Source organism: Triticum aestivum, chromosome 3A, assembly GCF_018294505.1.
Source record: "Triticum aestivum cultivar Chinese Spring chromosome 3A, IWGSC CS RefSeq v2.1, whole genome shotgun sequence".
Taxonomy (NCBI): domain Eukaryota; kingdom Viridiplantae; phylum Streptophyta; class Magnoliopsida; order Poales; family Poaceae; genus Triticum; species Triticum aestivum.
Genome location: NC_057800.1, coordinates 133,573,379 through 133,592,509, shown reverse-complemented (window position 1 = coordinate 133,592,509; position 19,131 = coordinate 133,573,379). Strand labels below are relative to the sequence as shown.

The 19,131-nt window shown below is 43.6% G+C and overlaps 3 protein-coding genes and 2 non-coding genes across 5 annotated transcripts in view; all 5 read left to right on the top strand.

The window, feature by feature from the left end:
* The window catches only part of LOC123060681 (60S ribosomal protein L5, mitochondrial-like), a 4,241-nt gene extending 651 nt beyond the window's left edge, over positions 1–3,590 (top strand). The window contains exon 1 of the mRNA XM_044483495.1: positions 1–3,590. This exon is cut by the window's left edge and continues 651 nt beyond it. Within this exon, the coding sequence (XP_044339430.1) occupies positions 2,156–2,689 (534 nt within the window). The 5' untranslated portion in view covers positions 1–2,155 and the 3' untranslated portion in view covers positions 2,690–3,590.
* A 6,762-nt stretch (positions 3,591–10,352) lies between these two features.
* On the top strand, positions 10,353–10,425 carry TRNAK-UUU (transfer RNA lysine (anticodon UUU)). Its single transcript has one exon. It is a non-coding gene; the product is annotated as a tRNA-Lys (tRNA).
* A 2,843-nt stretch (positions 10,426–13,268) lies between these two features.
* TRNAW-CCA (transfer RNA tryptophan (anticodon CCA)) lies at positions 13,269–13,342 on the top strand. Its single transcript has one exon. It is a non-coding gene; the product is annotated as a tRNA-Trp (tRNA).
* Positions 13,343–15,269: 1,927 nt separating this feature from the next.
* Positions 15,270–16,855, top strand: LOC123060679 (uncharacterized). The gene has a single exon (XM_044483493.1). The coding sequence runs from the start codon at positions 15,315–15,317 to the stop codon at positions 16,320–16,322; it is 1,008 nt and encodes a 335-aa protein (XP_044339428.1). The 5' UTR covers positions 15,270–15,314; the 3' UTR covers positions 16,323–16,855.
* Positions 16,143–16,940, top strand: LOC123060680 (putative ATP synthase protein YMF19). The gene has a single exon (XM_044483494.1). The coding sequence runs from the start codon at positions 16,435–16,437 to the stop codon at positions 16,903–16,905; it is 471 nt and encodes a 156-aa protein (XP_044339429.1). The 5' UTR covers positions 16,143–16,434; the 3' UTR covers positions 16,906–16,940.
* The last annotated feature ends 2,191 nt before the right edge of the window (positions 16,941–19,131 follow it).

Sequence of the window (19,131 nt, the reverse complement as noted above, 5' to 3'; positions counted from 1 at the left end):
AAATCGCCTTGGCAATGTGTCAAGTCCTTTCAGTCAGAGTTCAACTCTTCAGCGAAAGTGAAAAATCTACGGTCTTCCATCCGCGGAGGTAGCCATGGACTCCATAGTATATGTTGGTAGCTAGCGTACAGGCTTGATGTGAGGGGGGGGTTGTTACCTATTCTATTCCCTTGCTTGGATAAAAACACCCATCTTTCCGTACGAAAGACACGCAACTAGAGCAACTTGATATTACGTATGTAGACCTGGCCTCCCTCAATAATAGCTGGCTCACCCGATTGACGATTTTCAAAGATCTACGCCAAGCGCCTCGAAGCGGGGATCCACTTTTTACTACTTTAGAAAGTGAGAAGCCTTTGGCTTGATTTCTTCTGTGGCTTCTTTATGTTTACCCACGCCGCGGCTATTCAATAAAAGGATTGGTAGTTAGTTGCCTCACCCTATTGGTTGTTGGTTTTCTTTCTCCTCTGCGTTCGTGAAAAGCTAGTATGCTCGCGGAAATCGTCTAAAGGAAACTACTCGCTAACTCGCTAACAAGACGGACTTCTTCCTCTGGCTCTGCCAGGCTATGCTGCTCGCCTAAATCGGTATCAATAACTTCTATCGTACTTCGACCTCTCATTGGAATGATAAGTTGGCTACGACGAACTAATAAGTTTCTCTTCTTGTCACCTTCTTTAAGCCTTTCCTTCTGCTTCCATCGAGAAATATATATAGATAAGCTTGGAGAAGCGATTAAGGTGTTTCCACTCTTAGGTTGTTCAATATGCGAAGACCGTGTCAATCACTACACCAGTGATACGAAAAGCAAGCATTCTTCTCCAGCTGACGTACCGACGCCTCACTACTACTTAATTAGTGAAAGATACGTTGGGATGTTTTCAATTCTCCATCAAGAGGCGGGCAACTATCTCTTTTCACACTAGACTTCGGATCGCCTTCCTACTGGTTTTCTTCTCGGTCTCCCCAACTAGGGGAAACCTCAAAGCAAACAACAGAGCAACACCTATCTTTTTTCTTTAAGCACTGAACATCCGGATCCCCTTCCGACTTGCTTTTCCGGGCACTGGTCTTTCTAACAACTGGAACTCGTCTCCCTTTTCCTGATTCGCATCTTCTTCGGCTTTTGCTACGGTCTTTCCTTCAGTCAGTCCTTCCTTCAATATTTTTGCCTGCGGATCTCTCTCTTCAAAACATATATATCTTTCGGCGCCAGTCTTTCCTGCCTTACCTTAACCCCGCTTTCACGTGGCGAATCGGTATGAGGTTTCAGTGATCACTTTACGGTATTCTTTAAGCTTTCTTGGTCACCGGACAGAGTGAGAACTGCTCAGCTTGCTTTCTTTCCCTAGCACACACTTAGTAGATAGTAGGCACAGGTCCGCTAAGAGCTCATCGAACTTGACTTGTAGAGTGAGACCTGTGCTCGATATGGTTCATTTCAGTGCTCTTTCTCTCGGTATCGTTCACCACATGCCTGTGATCGATCTCTCTCAAGCTAGGTTTGGTATCGGTATCGGTGAAGTCCGTCATTGAATTGAAGTGGTAGAGTGGTAAGTGGGCGTACGGTCTATGGATTTCCTATCAGTGGCATTAGTTCCTTTTCATTCTCTAGATAGATGGGCAGAACAAGCTTCTCTTTATATTCTATTCTAGAAAGGATCAATTAGATTCTCATCTCCTATTTGTTTGAGCCATTCATTATAGTGGTGGTGCCGGGAAGGCTGCTTAGCACTCTAGTCCTTTTGAGTAAGGAATTGTAGCATGGGCAGGCAATCTCTTCGATTGATTCCCCTCCAGGAATTACTTGAATTAATTAGCCGGCCCACGGAGTGAAATATCGAACTTAACCTATAAATAACTAGTATCTCAAAAACCAAATAAAAGGCTTTCTTTTAAGCTTGTTAATGGAATTCCACAGGAGTCAAGCGCTAGCAAAGAAGAATTGGAAATCAGTCGCTTCCCTTCTGGACTCAAGTCAGCAGAAGAGTGAACTTCATATTAATAGGTAAATCCTACATCAAGCGTAAAGGAAGTACACTTTTTTTGATTCGGCGCTTAATAACTCGTACTTGACGTTGGTTTCGGTTCGATCAACTATCCTTTTTGAAGCGGATAGTTCACAGTGCTCATTCTCAAAAAAAGCGGAAAAGCCATGATGTTTCCACTCCATTTTCATTACGAAGATGTATTACGTCAGGATCTGTTGCTCAAACTGAATCACGCCAATGTTATGGAAGTTCCTGGATTGTTTGAAATAAGATTAGTACCAAAAGCTGCCTCTGATTTCAGAATCCAATTTGGAAAATTGGCTATGGAGGGCCCCTATTTTCAAGCAGGAAAGTCGTTTCGATCCAATCCATTCTTGGGGTCCGAAAAAGACACTGGATATGTCAGTGACTTTGCACGACAAAGCGTTCTCCGAGGGCATGGAATGTACCATTTTTTGGTCAGAATCTTTACAGTAATGTCTATGTTGGATTCTCCGGTCGAAATACGGGAAAACTCCATCAAATTCTTTATGGAAACGGAGTTTTGCGAATTCTCCCCGGAACTGGAAGATCATTTCGAGATCTTCGAGCATATTCGAGGGTTCAATGTGACTATTGTCACTTCGGCCAATACAAAAGATGAGACTTTACTACTGTGGAGCGGCTTTTTGCTAAAAGATGAGGGGGAAACTAAGTAAGATGCCGGAGAAGCGACGAAATATACGAGATCACAAACGTAGATTGCTCGCGGCTAAATATGAATTGAGACGAAAGCTTTCTAATTTTGTAACCCGATCTTCCGTCTGATATGCGGGACAAACATCGTTATAAGTTGTCCAAGTTGCCAAGAAAGAGTTCAATGGCACGAGTAAGAAACCGAGGTATTTTCACGGGTCGCCCTCGTTCCGCAGTTGAGTTCTTTCGCATTTATCGTATCGTTTTTCGTGGATTAGCATCTCGAGGTTCTTTGATGGGCATAAAGAAATCGTCTTGGTAGCAACCACCAAACCAATAGAACAAAGGTTAGCTCTGCAGCTAGTCCACAAGCAAGGGTTGTAGGTCCATTACCGTCCGGCTCCCGACCGAAACTAACGGAGTCATCCCAACTCTCGGATCGGAGATGCTAACGGGACAGGAATCGAAGTGGGGGACCTCTCTACCGCACCTGTCTCCCCAGACATAGACTACGTAAAGGGTAGTACTCTTGGAAAGAGAGAAGATCACCGCGTGAACAAAATCCAAAGTAACGAATGTCACTCCCGAGGGATCGACCACTATCATACATGAAATTTTGCATAGAATGATTGTTCATGTTCACGCCGGAGTGCTGAGGTTGTTCCCACCATTGAAGTCAGAGTCTGGGTGTGTTTTTCTTACTAATACGGAGAGGGTTCCGAATGATAAAGACCAATCAAAAACTTCTTCGTTTCGTTGGTAGAACCCACGCCAACTCTTTCCTCTAAATAATAGAGAGATCTTTTGATAGTCTCACTTCTATCAATGCAATGAAAGAACTATCCCTTCCTATTTGTTTGTCCTAATGAGACAAAAAAGAGCCTCCTTCTTTACCACTTTAGGGGATGGGGGTGAAGGGGGGTTTACATACCTTGGAGGGGGGTGAAGGGGGGTTTACATGCCAGTCGCGGGTTGTCCCAAGCTCAACGTAGGTTCGCAAGAGAAAAAGAGGGGGGTACCTTGTCTGTCGGTCGAAGAAGGCAACAAACAAGTGGAAGCAACCGATGCTTTGGTCATTCTACTCCTTGATGCCAGTCTGTGCTTGCTGTCATGCTGGCAAAAGCGGGGGTTTCGGCCGGCTTTACCTACTATTGGATTTGAACCAATGACTCTCGCCGTATGAAAGCGATACTCTAACCGCTGAGTCAAGTAGGTCAAGCTGAGTCAAGTCAGAGAAAATCAAAAAAAAGAGAAAGCCAACCAAAGCGCAACCAGAGTTCTCCGCGGGGTGGAGCGCTAAGAAAGAGAAAGCGTTATCGCTATACGAAATGAAGCAGCGGCTAGCACACTAAGATAAACCACTTGGTTTAAAAAACAGCTTAGTGGCGTGTGATTTCAACACTATTCCAGAGGTATATGACAAAAATTGTGGGAGAGACCTCTATGTTCCTCAGCTTAAATCATTCTATGATTGTTTACAATTCTGTCATCTATTTTACATGAGGGCTAGAGGGTGGTCTTGGAGCAAGAAAAGTGTTGAGTCCAGGCGCATTATGGTACGACTGAGACTGAGTTGGGCAGGAGCAAGCGGTTGGATTGGCCTGACTCTTCAAGACCAAAGATACTCGGCTTCCTCTTCATCAAGTCACGAAATTCGACCCTTAGTTAGCAGCACCAAAACTAGAGCAGGCCCAAGACAAGCAAGAACAGTCAGTCAGCACCGATCAGGCAGGAAGCAGACAGTAAGCTAAGAATACTGGAAGAAGGTGGTCGCTCAGCCAAAGCCCTAGTTCAACCAGAACAGTAGGGAAAGCGGTAGAGGCCGCTCCGTAGCTTTGGTCGTCGCACTCTAATCCGCTTTAGAAGAAGCAGCTATTCTATTGCTTGGCTATAAAGCCTATAAGTAAGAACTCTGGGGAAGGAATCCGATCTGCAGATGAAGCAGAAGCAGGCAAAAGGCGAGCGCACAGCGAGGAATTTTCCATACTAGATCGACTCAACATTACCGAATCTACTCTGAGACTCTCTTCTCTTCATGGTTGGCTGTAAAAAAAGAGTCTCTTTAGTCCCCAACTCTATGGATTTTACTTTTTGGCTCAACACCCTGCTCTCGACGTTTGCTCGGGACGGGAGGCTATGAAATAGTTGAAAGCAGATGCAACATTAAAGAAAGTCAATCCAGTAGCCTTAAGTCGTACCGAACACTATGTCCTAATAGTAAGGGATTTCTTTCAACCCGGTGGTAAGCCGGTGGTACCCGGAGAAAACGTTGCCCGAAGGAAGGGACTAAACCCATCTGTTCAAGTAGTAGCCAAGTAGTACCGAAGGAGTATCTCCGAGTTAAGGAGTACCGAAGGGAAGGAAGAAAAACCAAGTGAAAGAAAGAGATCGCAATGGTCTAAGATATAGTCAGTGAACAATAACTCAGATCTGATGTCGGATCGAAACAAAAATGCAAAAAGACAACACAAACGTAAAAGATCGAACTCTAATTTAGTTACTGAGTGAGATGTTTTGCTACCTACAAAAGGTTGGTTCTTCCCCTACAACCCCTAGCCCTCCAAGGCAGTACTCTTCATCGGCAAATCCGAATGTCTCGATCCGAGTTGAGACCCACCTACAGAAATTGATCCATCAACGGCTTTTTCTATAGTGGCAGGAAGTCTCCAACTCTTCGATATGCGCTAGCTAGGTAATCCCTTTACTTAATCTGATATGGGATCTCTTGCTACCAGAAAGGAACTGAACTGGCTTGCCCGGAAAGAATGGATTGCGACCCTTGGAGAGCTAATGGTACTGGACTGATAGCGCACTGATTGAACCGACCCCGGACGTACCACTGGGGAACCTGTGGCTGGAGAGAATCTCTCGCGATGGAGAAATGTCAAATGGGAAGCTCTATGGAGGCACACATCGTGTCGTTCGTCATCGAAATGGGACTGACTCGCTCGGGAACAGGCACAGGATTGAGGAACTTTCTGGCGTAACACACCCGTAATGGGGCAATCTGACTAGCTGGTCAAAACCCTTTCCGCAGTGTTTAAGTGGTGCTGGAAGGAATCAAGAGGGGAGGAGGAAAGCTGTACCAGGTGGAAGGAGAAGAGCTGATTGCTACTAAATCAGAACAAGCTTAGTTCTGCATGATGGCTCAATGGTGCATGGTCAACTCAGTAAACCTAACATCTCTGATCTCTGATCCAATTTCAACCCTACTGAACTCTTAAGAGTAGGTGTTTCAAGAACCTAAGTCCTTACAAAAAAAAGAATCCATGATCACTATAGACCCCCGAAGGTACTGAGCCCAAACATCTGAAGCCATACGGATACTCACATCTGCAAAAGGCTGAGATTGAGAATTGAGGAATTGCTGAAGAATTCACTGATACAATCCTCTACTAGCCCCTTTGCTTCACCTGTGCTGTTAGTGAAGAAGAAGGATGGGACATGGAGGATGTGCATTGAAACCAGGCAGCTGAATGCCAGTACAGTAAAGAAGAAATACCCAATTCCGGCACATAGATGCCCTATTGGATGAGTGGTGCTAAATATTACAGCAAGATTGACTTAAGATCTGGCTATCATCAGATCAGGATGAGAGAGGAAGACAAGCCCAAAACTTCATTCAGAACCCTGTAACTATGAATTCAATGTGATGCGGGCTTACAAATGCTCCTGCAACGTTTCAAGCACTCATGAATGATGTGTTCAAGCCCAGAAGATTTGTGTTGGTTTTATGATATACTTCTTGACAGTAAAACACTGAAGGAGCATCAACAGCACTTGCAGCTAACACTTTTTCTGCGGAATCAGCTACATGCTAAGATGAGCAAGTGTGAGTTTTGACTTTCAAAGGCGGAATATTAGGGGTAAAATGGAAAATAAGGTGGCAGATGCATTTAATAGGAGAAAGGCCGGAACATCTGTCCAGCTGGTCCAAGGTGTGCAAACCGCTTTGTGAAGGCCGACTGAGAATGAGGGACCTAGTAGTGTATTTCGAAGCCTTCTAGGCAAAGCTGCTTTGGCGTGCACTGAAAGGGCGTCTTCCTTTCCTATATTATACCAGAGGTGAGTGCATAATCTGGTGTAGAACGGAGGGGATATCCTAAGTTGATGTGCACAAGTGCTTCCTCTGATTGAAGTCGATTGCCTCAACCAATTTCTTAGTACATCAACACAAGAAGTGGCGAATTGGGGATGGTACTACCTCAGTGAAACTGTGGGAAGATGGGTAGGTGGGGCCTCTCAACCAAGACATCGCGGTTGGCGAGTGGGGACTCTACTGAATTCTAGCATGGGTGTGGTAGATTACTGACGTGAAGCCGGACCTCTATGAGTGCTCTACATGGCCGGATCAAAGCTATTCTAAAAACTAGATCCATTGGAGTGGGAAGTACTCAAGATGTAGAAGAGGACTCAAGCAGGTTTGGTCCTCTTTCTCTGATGTGTTCTTAGAACCCACTACCCTCCCTCCTAAAAGACCATGTGACCATCGGATTCACCTCACGATAGTCAACCAGTGAATCAAAGGCCTTATAGGTATTCACACCACCGGATGAAATTGAAGCCATAATCAAGGAGTTACTCTAGAATGGTACTCTACAACCTAGTTCATGCCTCACCGGCTCTTCTTTACAAGAAGAAAGAAGGTTCGTGGCGCCTATGGATTATAGGCAACTCAATGCGCAAACCGTAAAAAAGAAATACCCGATACCGGTCATTGATGATCTTCTGGATGAGCTACACGGTTATACTGTGTACTCAACAATCGTTTTATCTATTCCCACATCGATTCACCAATCCTGGAACTCGTTATGGATAGAAGGTCCGTAGAAGTGAAAGTAGGACGACGGGAGAAAAGAGTAAGGAGTACCGGAAAAAGAAGATTTTGGACTTTCTGCCCACGAAGAAATAGTAGCATTTGAAACTGGAAAGATTTACTTTGGATAGTAAATCCCCAAGGAAGGGCTATAATCCAAACAAAGGAGGAGCTAGCGGACAGTTCGAATTTCAACGATTAGGGAGGGGAATGAAACACTTGTCTTTCACAATCAATTCTTTCTTTTTTTATGTTTAGGACACGCGAAGCGAGAGCGAAACTCGCTATGAGGAGAAGACTCGGCAAGAGAGGTTTGAACAAGAGGAACTGCCGTCTAGTTGAGTTTGATCATTCTCTCTTTCTATCTCTCTTTCTTTCAAGAGCTGAATAAGGGCATATCCACAAAGGAGAGAGAAATCGGACTTTCTTCTTTACCCCCCTCATTATTCAAGACGTGAATATAAAGTGTATTGTACTCCCTTGGATCTTTTCCGGGATCTTTACTCGTCGTTGATCAAGGAAGCTAGAAGGAAGATGGGTGGTAGGGTGAATGGACATTCGTATCCTCTCCGACTCGTCGGTTAGGAGAGTAGCGACCAAAAAGAAATCATTATACAGGATAACTGCTGTAGAGATAAAATGTAGGAAGGAGAAAGTTGGTTTCAATGAGTCATGTGAATTGTAGAAGAAATAGGTAAACAAGGCGGGTTAATATATATACGTTGAAAAGCAAGGGGATAAATTGAACGAAATGAAGAGCAATCCAGAATCCGATTTTGTATACTATAAGAAAAAGGCACTGAAAACTTGGAAACGGAAGATGTTGTAACTGATATGGGTAGTCACACATTAGGCAAAATGGTGTAGTGGTTGGGCCAGGTAGCTTCTTCTTTTGAACAGCATTTCATTCTGTTTTGGATGCTTTCTACTATGTTTCAAGTGATCAAAGAAGAGTTTATTTCCCACTACTCATATCACATCTTATGTGTTGATGCAAGCTGACTAAATCAATAAGATGGTATTCGTATTTGATTAGACAAGATGGTATTCTTCTTTATTCCGGAGCACAACAATCCGGATCTCTATCTTATAGCTTATCCTTCCTATTCTGTATGTATTACGGTCATGTCAAGTCAATGGTCTGTCTGCCCTGCAACCGGTCTTGAATGGCTTCAGTGAATTGTTTGCTGAGCCTACAGAGTGACCTCCTAGGAGGACAATAGACCACAAAATACCCTTACTACCAGGCACTAAACCTGTCAATCATTAGAGAAGGGACAGAGTTCAAGATAAGACTATCTTGCCTGTTTGGTAGAGAGAGTACCGGGTATTCCGATGGTTAAAGATTCAAGTCTTAGTGGCAAAGGGGGACAGCTTTGGCCTGCAACCGTTTCCACTTTACGGCCCACAGCTTGTGTTCTTCGGTATTAATTCGGTTTCTGTTTGTTTGGCTTGTCTCGTGCACCACCTGAATTGAATCATAGTAATGGGACTTTGGTAATCCAGTGATGAAGTCAATGCTGATAATGGACCATGCTTCATCAGGAATGGGTAGAGGATCGAAGAGGCCAGGGAGTTTTTAATGTTCTACCTTAGCTTGCTGACAGATTTGACACTTGTTGACAAAAGATTCCACTGATTGAAAGATTCCTGTCCAAGCAAATAGTGCCTTGATGCGGTGATAAGTAGCAGTAATGCCAGAGTGGGCACCAATACCACTGGCATGAAGTGCTTGCAAGATGTTTTTTTTCATTTAGAAGTTTGCACCAACCCATACTCTTCCTCTATATCGAATGACCCCATTATGCAATGAATATTTGCTATTCTTGTGAGTGCTCAGGACTGCCAATTCAGATAGTCAATTCTGGGTGAATGTGTCTTTGCTGTACCCTGCAACAATATCAGTGAGCCATTGTGGTTGACAGGAAGTAATGGCATTGAGTTCATCTGGCTCATGTAATCTAGATAGTGGTGCATCAGCTGCCCTATTCTCTGAGCCTTTTATTGGATGGTATATTGTAATCCCATGAGCTTGAGGAAAGGAAAGCTTTGTGCTGCATTGGTGTTTTAAGTCTTTGAGCAGTCAAATGAGCTAAGCTCCTGTGAATGAAACGCCTGTCCTGCTAAGCCCAAACTCTAATGTGCTTGACTTGGAAGTAGGCCACTCTTTCACTGTGAGGATCTTCTTTTAGTCTGTAGCCACCCCTTGCCCACTAATGACATGACCCAGGTATTCTATCTGTGGTTGAGCAAATGAACATTTATTCAACTTCACATATAGTTGATTCTGCTTCAGAAGGTCAAATACTTGCTGCAAATGGGTGACATGATCTTGCAAGGATTTGCTGTAGATTAAGATGTCATCAACAAAAACAAGTACACAAACCCTAGTCAGCTCAGCCAGAATTGTGTTCATAGCACTCTGGAGGGTGGGTGGTGCATTTGTGAGCCCAAATAGCCTAAAATTCATAGTGACGTGGGTCTTGAATGCCGTTTTGTATTCGTCTGCTTCATGTAATCTTATCTGATGGTAACCAGCTCTCAGATCCAGCTTAGTAAACCAAACAGCACAAGATAACTCATCCAACAATTCTTCAACTACAGGCATTGGGTATTTTATTAGACGAATCCATCTTATTTCCTTATTTCTCTGTTTTGGTAGCAGGAGAAGTAGTTTGTTCAGCCCGGACTTCAAAGTAGTCTCCCCCGTTGACCTTCTTTTTTAGATAGAATCCTCAATGAGTGGAAAGGACTCCCAAACTTGCTCCACAGTACTATACCATACAGAGCCGCGCCCTTGTGATATGATAAGAAGAAAAGGGGCCAGGCCGCCCTCTTTTCTTTTCCGCACCAAGCCTTCTTGTAAAATCGGGTGTATAGCTCAGTTGGTAGAGCATTGGGCTTTTAACCTAATGGTCGCAGGTTCAAGTCCTGCTATACCCAAAACAAAAAAAACCACTCTTGTATTCGTAAGGATGCATAGTAGCCTTCAAAGAGCACTCTTTGGCCTTGAGAAAAGCCCCTTTCTCATCAACATCTCGACTTCGCTCGTTGTTTGAGGTCAGTATAAAGGAGATCAGACTGGCTCGGTCATTGATAGGCCGGCCTTCTCCTTATTCATTGGATAGGGCGCGGGGGAAAGTCAAGTCAAGCACTAGTTAGTTGGGGTGGGACGCACCAAAGCAGCGTTCGTTGCACTAGCGCCTTATCTTTTGAAGCTAAACAGAGGCTCGAAAGACGGAGTACGTCCGAAGTCGTTGGCTGCCTTTTTGTAGTGCGCAAGTCAGAGTGAACTTCTTCTTCTGTTCTGCGAATCTACTAACGAGAACTGCCGTACAGTCCTATCTTTTTTTAAGAAAGATCGTAGATGAACGTTTCGTTTCGTTACCTAAGTAGTTGAGCAATTCATTCCAAGGTAAACAAAGAGGTATTTCCTTTTCTCGTTCAGTCCTTCTCTCCTTCCATCCCAGTAGGCCTATTCATGCTTTTTTGCTATCCATCTTGATCAAATAGAAGAAGGGGAAATTCAGACTAGGCAAAACACCTCAAAAAGTGAAAAAAAGATAAAACAACTTTCTTTCAAGTAGTAAACCATAGTTCTCATCCTAGGAAACCATATCGATCATCGGTTCAGAGCTCCCAACTACGAAGCTCTTTTCTAGAGCGAGTCAACAATTCGTGGATCCATGGTTTGGATGAAGCTATGTACCCGGGTAGAGATGATTTGTCTCAAAGATGTTCCGCTCATCCAAGAATCTGAAACTTCATCTACATAAACTCATAAATAGCCCTTTCCTTTCTTTTCTTGACTTCAAAAGGTAATCAATCCTTTCTTTTCATCTTTTATCAAGTCTTCCTCTTCCTGATTGAGTCAATCAGGGATAGAAATTCGGATCAACTATGAGGAGTAGGGCTGCTGGGCAAGTGAATGAACTCTGTCCTAGGCATTTCCAATAAGTTCAGTGAAGTGAGGGCGAAGCCTTTTTTGAGAGGGAAAATACACTCCAAATGATATTCCATAATGGAAGGAATGAGTGGAAGATTTACTGGAAGAAAAAAATACGATACTTTTCTAGTCGTAGGTAGGGCTACCTATCTAGTTTCGTGCTTCGGGCGTACCAGATTCAATAGGCTAGGTTATAGCTGACAGATTTCTTTAAGAACTAGCCGCCTATAAGCCTCGCTAGTAGTATTCCTGCCCAGTGCCGGAGTAGTGACTCACAAGGTAAGTTCTCCTCGATGCATTTCCAACACTCTATTTTTCTACGTACACTTTTGATTCCTTAGTAGGTAGGGACAACGTTCGAGATCTCATCCGACCGTCTATTTCTCACTGATTGGGAGATTGGATTGGAATCCGAGGAGAACTGATTGGATGTCATGGAACGAATGGGGCACTACGTTGGTTACCCACTGCTAGCCTAGCGGAGATTTCTCTATTTGTTGAAAGTGGAAAGGAGTCATATTTGAATCGGAAAGTTGGGCTCGTTCACTCACACCTTTCTTTGATTATCGATGACTTGGCTTCTTGCTCAAGTAAGCACCCGGCATACCAATTCATTATCCTTGGGGCTCGGCTCGCTCCTTCCTATCTACGTTATTCTTTCTTTGTTACTCTCGTAATGACGTTCCGAAAGAAATCAAGGTTACCAGGTCACAGCTCTGATTCTTCTTCCCTTATAGAACCTTCCCGCAAGAAATCAGTGGAAGTGGGTCCGCCCCTACAACTCATCAAATCAGCCTTCTTTTCTGTTCTGCGCTGTACATATTCTCAAGTTATGAGAAAGAATGGATTTGAATGCAATTTGGAATTAACAAAATAAACGAATGAAGAATATTTTTACCTCTTATCTGATAAGCAATCAAAGCATTTGAACTGCTCAATGAACAATAAAGAAAGAGCTAAGGTAAAAAAGTATATGTGTTACTAATAGTAAACCAATTTTATTTGGAGTTTGCTTTCAGCTGAACATGTTATAACTACAAATGAGGTGAGGCTTGATTAGGTGGCTTTGCAAGAACTAGGGAGGAACACAAGTTATGTACTTTAGGCTAAACATATGAATTTAGAAGATCAACTTTTCCAATTGGACATAAACAAAAGCAACCAATAATATATATATATATATAAACTTCAATAATATTTTCTCTATGGTGAAGTAATTTCATCGATAACCACTAAACGATTAAGTAGCGATGTATGCAAAGCTAGACAACGAACAATTCATAATACACTCGTTCTGCATATCTTTAGGATAAAAGAAAAAACTACGAAAAAATCCGTTTTCCTAAATAAAAAGATCAAGAAATCTATTTTGTATGGTTCTTATTTCGTTGAAAACGTTTCCATGAGACTTTCTTTCATTGAAGAAGTCCATGACTTGTTCTAGGTGATATGAGGTTGAACAGGCTTTAGAAAAAATGCAAAGAAGGGTACATGAGGGTGGAATAAAAATCAAAAAGATGACCCCTTCTTTCTTCCTGAGCATTACCGATAAATATTCATTCTTTATACGTTAGGTTGGGTTTCAGATGTATATCATTTATTATATGAAACCAAAAAGAAGAAATGACAAGAAAGTTGTATATAGATGGAGGAATAAATTATGATGTGGAAAACAAGGCAGGGGTTCAAATCCTGTCATCCCTACCTATTACTTCTCCTATGGGCAGTAACGAGGGATCAATTGAGATCGATTCAAATTGGACAAAATTCAGAGTTTCATTTTTCTATATGCATGCGGTACAAAAATCATCCTTTTCTTTACTGCTTTATCTCCCGGAAAGCGCTCTTAGTTCAGTTCGGTAGAACGTGTGTCTCCAAAACCCAATGTCGTAGGTTCAAATCCTACAGAGCGTGATTCTGTTCTTGTTATGTCGAATCCAAAAAAAAGAACTTATATAAATATAAGAAAATGAGACAGTAATGAGGTCCATATCGTCATCGTAATAAAAAGAAAGATCTGCAAGCATTCTTTATGGGAGTCGGGGCTTTCTGATTTGAAGTTGCTGGAAAAGGACCTCTGTGATCGGTTGATCATTAGTCGTTTTTTTAAGGTAAGTAGGCAGGGGTGTCTTGATCGAAACCGAACTTCAATTCCACCCAGCTCAGATTCTATGCAGCAGTGGGGAAGACCTGTTTATACTTTTATTGAGAATTCCATTTCTTCCTGCCGCACCCCAATTCTTTCCCAGCAGTTGAAAATTGATATGAGATCTTGAACCCAGGGGGCTCCTATGTTCTGGGCAGAGGCATTGATGCGGGCTATTAGAATAAGGTGGTAAGGTCCAGGCATCTTCAAACCCCACATATGCCCTCTTTGATCTAGTAAGGGGAATGAAAGAAACAGGAATGTTGCACAGTAAAGTGTCAGCACTCATCCCCAAACTCCATAGGCCCCGCAATAGAAAGAGTTTACTTCGGTGCCGGAGAGCCGAAACCGCTAACCGAAACAAGACATATTCACTTTGACCACAGCCACCCGCACTTGCCTACCCGACTGGCTATTTTAGCTATTCTCTCTTCAACCTTCCTCTAACCTAAAATAGTCGTACCGCTCCCCCTTTAGAGATAGATTTCTTTATTCTCTAAGCTAGCTAAACGCCCGAAACATAATAAGCTAAGCCTCCGTCGATTTAGCCAAAGCAGGCCTGGAGAAAATAATGGGAGTCGGTGTCCCTTAAACGCCTTGTTTCCTCTTCTTTACGGTGGCTTCTTCTTAAATGAAAGAAGATCTCTGCTGCGCTTATGCCTTCAAACCCGAAAACAGTGGTTATTACGACACCAGGTGAAATAGCTGCTTTTTCTTCTCTTCCTCCCCTCGACCTATTGAAGTTGCGCTCACCCGCAGCCCTAAGCCCTACAGTTCCTTCGCTTACCGCCTAATCTTAATCTATTGCCCTGCCTCCAAGAGAAGAAATGGCACCAACCGATACAATGGCAGCTAGTTCCAGGGAAGCTGCTTCAATGGAAGTTGCATTGCCCAGTTGCTTTTGAGTTCGATTTGAACTAGTTTCCAAGCTTTTTTTCATCCATGCCTATAAGTATAATTATCTTTTCCAATCCGAGTGTTCCATCGGACTTACTCCATTTGCTTCTAGGGTCCATTTGCTTCTAGGGATAGATAGGGCTGGAGTCGTCAGTGCTAGAATGAAATGTGAATGAGAGCATAGATTGATTGTCTCACTGCATGTACGTATAGTAACCGGTTAATAATACTAAGGGTCCCTAATACTAATCTCGACATGAGAGGAACGTGTCCTCTCGGCCTTGATATATACTAACAAATATGGTTTTTTCACTCAGACATGAGAGGTGAGATCGATTATATGATGGAGACAGATGGAGGAGCAGAAAGTGAGAGATTGTGGCGTGAAGCACATGTAAGGTGTACAACTCTTGAGACGGATGCATCGAGGTGCCGGCCTGTGAGAACGCTCGTCATAGCGTTGCGCCATAATTTTGTGATGGGTCTTTCGTTTTAAAAATAGGAGTTTTTCGGGTCTAGTTTACCGGTCCGTCAATAAATGCGTATGAAAAGTGAAATAGTTGATGTGATGGATGTGCCCGGTATCGATCAATGAAACATCGGCTCGACGCAGGATTTCAATAGAACGAAAAACATCGTCAGTAGTAGAGGGATAGGTACTTATTCCCGGCCAGCGGTATCATTGCTGCTCCCCGCCTAATGCGGATCATTGTGCAATGCTTATGTGAAATCTCAATCCAAAACTTATTCGTTTCGTTGGAAAAACCGACACGGACGTCAAGATCAGTCTCCTTTCCTTTCTCTTTAGTTTGGGAGTAGAGCTGAAAAAGATGGGAAATTCCAATGATTCTTCGTTCATTATCATGTCGATTCCTCACAATCGCTCTTTGTGATGCTGCGGAACCATGGCAATTAGGATCTCAAGACGCAGCAACACCTATGATGCAAGGAATCATTGACTTACATCACGATATCTTTTTCTTCCTCATTCTTATTTTGGTTTTCGTATCACGGATGTTGGTTCGCGCTTTATGGCATTTCAACGAGCAAACTAATCCAATCCCACAAAGGATTGTTCATGGAACTACTATCGAAATTATTCGGACCATATTTCCAAGTGTCATTCTTTTGTTCATTGCTATACCATCGTTTGGTCTTGCGTTGACAGTACTAATAATGGCATTTGTTGTCTTATTCGGAGTTCAAGGAATAGCCTTTCATCTTGGGAATGAGAATGTCGCGGATCTCAATGTTCTCGTCATGACCAATGCTCCTAACGGGGGTGACTTTCCCATAGACCAACCTCCCGTTGGCGGACTACCAGACCTCCAGCAGGAAATGGCGCACGCCGCCCATCCCGAAGACATAATTGCGGAGTTGACTTCCAAGGTTGAAAGAATATTTCACGAAGTAGGCACTCCTCTTCCTTTAGAGGAAGGTGAATCTGCGCGATCGTTCACTGAAAATCATGTATTGTGGAATAGTGAGGGAGGAGATACTCTTCAACAAATCTTCTCCGATTATACGGAAGCCGGGGACGCAAGCGAATTCGTCGCAATAGCCACCAATCTGGCGAAGCGGTTTCGCCGCGCCGAGCTCGGTGAACCGGATTCTCCCGACCCCGATGCGCCTTTGGAAGAGAAGGAGGCTCATTCCACGGGATCCCCTGAAAGCACAAAAGCAAATGATGGGGCGAACGAGGCAGGCCCGTCTTCTTCGCGGAAGCGTAAAAGGTGGGATGATGATTCGGGGTCCGAAGATGATGATTCGGGGGGCCCCGGGGAATCTCCAGATCCAGTGGAAATCGTTTACGAAGGGGATGCACAAGGGTACAACTGGGAGGGGAATTAGGTTGGCCGCCAACTTCGCCTGCCTTTCTATCTGAGTTCTTCCCTCTTGATGCTTTCGAACGACTCCTAAATTTCACAAAATCCTTTTTTTCTTATTTGAAATCCAAATCGAAATGCCTCAACTTGATAAATTAACTTATTTCTCACAATTCTTCTGGTTATGTCTTCTCCTCTTTACTTTTTATATTCTCTTATTTAATAATAATAATGGAATACTTGGAATTAGTAGAATTCTCAAACTACGGAACCAACTGCTTTCGCACCGGGGGGGCGAGATCCGGAGCAAGGACCCTAAGAATCTGGAAGATATCTCGAGAAAAGGTTTTAGCACCGGTCTCTCATATATGTACTCCAGTTTATCCGAAGTATCCCAATGGTGTAAGACCGTCGACTATTTGGGAAAAAGGAGGAAAATCACTCTGATCTCTGATTTCGGAGAAATAAGTGGCTCACGAGGAATGGAGAGACAGATTCTCTATTTGATCTCGAAGTCCTCATATAACACTTCTTCCAGTCGGATCACTTGTTGGAAAAACATAATGCTCACACATGTTCCACACGGGCAAGGAAGCATAATATCATGAAAGCCGTCTGATAATCTTTCTATAGGTTCCCCAAAGGTCATAATATCATAATATCATAATATCATGAAAGCCGTCTGATAATCTTTCTATAGAGCCAACATATATCGTTTCATCCCCAAAGGTGGCACATTCCCTACCGAAACCATCATGCTTGTTGTGAGAAGCTCTAGTTTGTGAGAAGCTTATGCTCAAACCTACCCCAAATGGGACAAAATTTTTACCACGACATGTTGATGCCGCTCCATGATAGCATGCCAAGTTTCATGAATTTCAGACGAGTTTTGGATTTACTAGAATTTAAAAACGAGGTATCTTAATGTTTGCGGCCGAGTGACAGTGGCTGGGTGTTTGAAATTCATTCCCGTTTCTTGCATGGGACCTAAGAATGCACCCAAGGACACAAATTTGATTTTTAACCAATTTATATGCACTGGAGCATGTGCATGTAGTTCAACTTTGAATTGTGCACATAAAATACCTAGAAAACCCAGTTAATATATAAAAATGTCCAAATGAACCCCGAAAATTTCCATAATTTAACCCAACACTCCTGTTGTTCTATGTTGACACTAGATTTTTTTTGAAAGAAATAAGAGGCAACAGATATCGTTTCTCCCCAAAGGTGGCACGTTCCATACAGAAACCATTAGGCTTGTTGTGAGAAGCTCTGGTTTGTGAGAATCTTATGCCCAAACCTGCCCCAAATGGGACAAAAATTTTACCATGACATATTGATGCCGCTCCATGATAGCATGCCAAGTTTCATGAATTTCAGACGAGTTTTGGATTTACTAGAATTACAAAAGCAGGTACCTTAATGTTTGCGGGAGAGCCACGGTGTCGTGGTGTCCGAAATTCATCTCCATTTCTTGCATGGGACATTAGCATAAACCCATGGACACATATATGATTTTACAACCCATGTTGGTGCACCAGAGCATGTGCATGTAGTTTAATTTGAATTGTGCACCTAAAATGGCTAGAAAGCCAATTTAATGTATAAAATGTCCAAACGAACCCTGAATAATTCCAATTTCTTTAGGACACACATATAGTTGCATGTTCACTTCAGATAAAAGTTCTAGCAATTCAAACACCGTCCATTGCCGCTGTGACCCCATCATGTAATTCAAATCAAGATGAAAAATCAAGTAGATCCCAGACAGTTTATTATCACCAACCATGTGAGATGCAGTACGAAATATCCTAGAGCACCATTGGTGTATAGTACGCCTATGGCTTATGCGAGAAGGTGCATCAGCTATAGTCCACAGCTGGCGTGTCAAGCACACTAGCTCGCTCCCCAAATAGCATTTCTTTGTTCAATCATCACGGGTGAAAGATGGGGACGTGGATCCGCGTCATGTGGGCAACTTCGGTGGTCCACTCCGGCGAGAGCGCTGCCGCAGCCGCCATGCGCGTGCTAACATGGTGCATGAGCATCGCCGCAATCTGCGACCGGGCGGCCAGGGCAGCCCAAACGGACGCTGTTGCTTCTCAGGTGGCGGCAGCAACATCTGCCTCGGGGATAGCAACTAGCGAGAGCGGCACAGCAGCTGTCTGTTCCACAGCAGTGGCCTTAGCCCTAATGGAAGCTGCCCACGACCATGTTGAGGCCGTCCACGCCTAGCTCATAGCAGTCACTGCACAAATCGAACAAAGCTTCTCCGACAACGATCGACAACCCACAGCCAAATAGTTGGCAATCGCCAAGAGCGTTTGAGCAGCTGTCCGTTCCTCTGCCGCATACCTCCTCTGTCGCATACCTTGCCACGATGGAGCCCTTCCAAGCCCAGATCGCGGCCACCCACACCCAGCTCGTGGCGGCCTTTTCCAAAGAGATGGCAGACGCGGATGGCGAGATGCTTGCCGAGTATGCTGCGATGAATGCCATGGATCCCCTTGCCCAGGAGACCGTCAGTCGCGGGCTGGACATGGGGGCGGCAGCAGAGATCGACGAGCACCAGCCATAGTAGTACTCTTTGTTTTGTTTAATTAAGGGCGCCAGTCTTTAATTCGTTACAGTAATGTTTAGGTCAGCTAGCTCTGTTTAATTGCTGAACTTGCTCGATTAAGAAGTGTCGGTGTGCTCTAGTCTCCTTTGTGTGCCCAAATTATGCAATGACGTGGATGACCACTATAACTAGGGAAATTCGAACCAAAATTTTTGACGTTCAAACTCATCACACATGGGTTAAGCTATCTGAATCGTTTGTGATGTTCACA

Coding starts and splice junctions, on each gene's coding strand:
- LOC123060679 (XM_044483493.1), top strand. CDS start 15,315: ATGATTCTTCGTTCATTATCATGTCGATTCCTCACAATCGCTCTTTGT.
- LOC123060680 (XM_044483494.1), top strand. CDS start 16,435: ATGCCTCAACTTGATAAATTAACTTATTTCTCACAATTCTTCTGGTTA.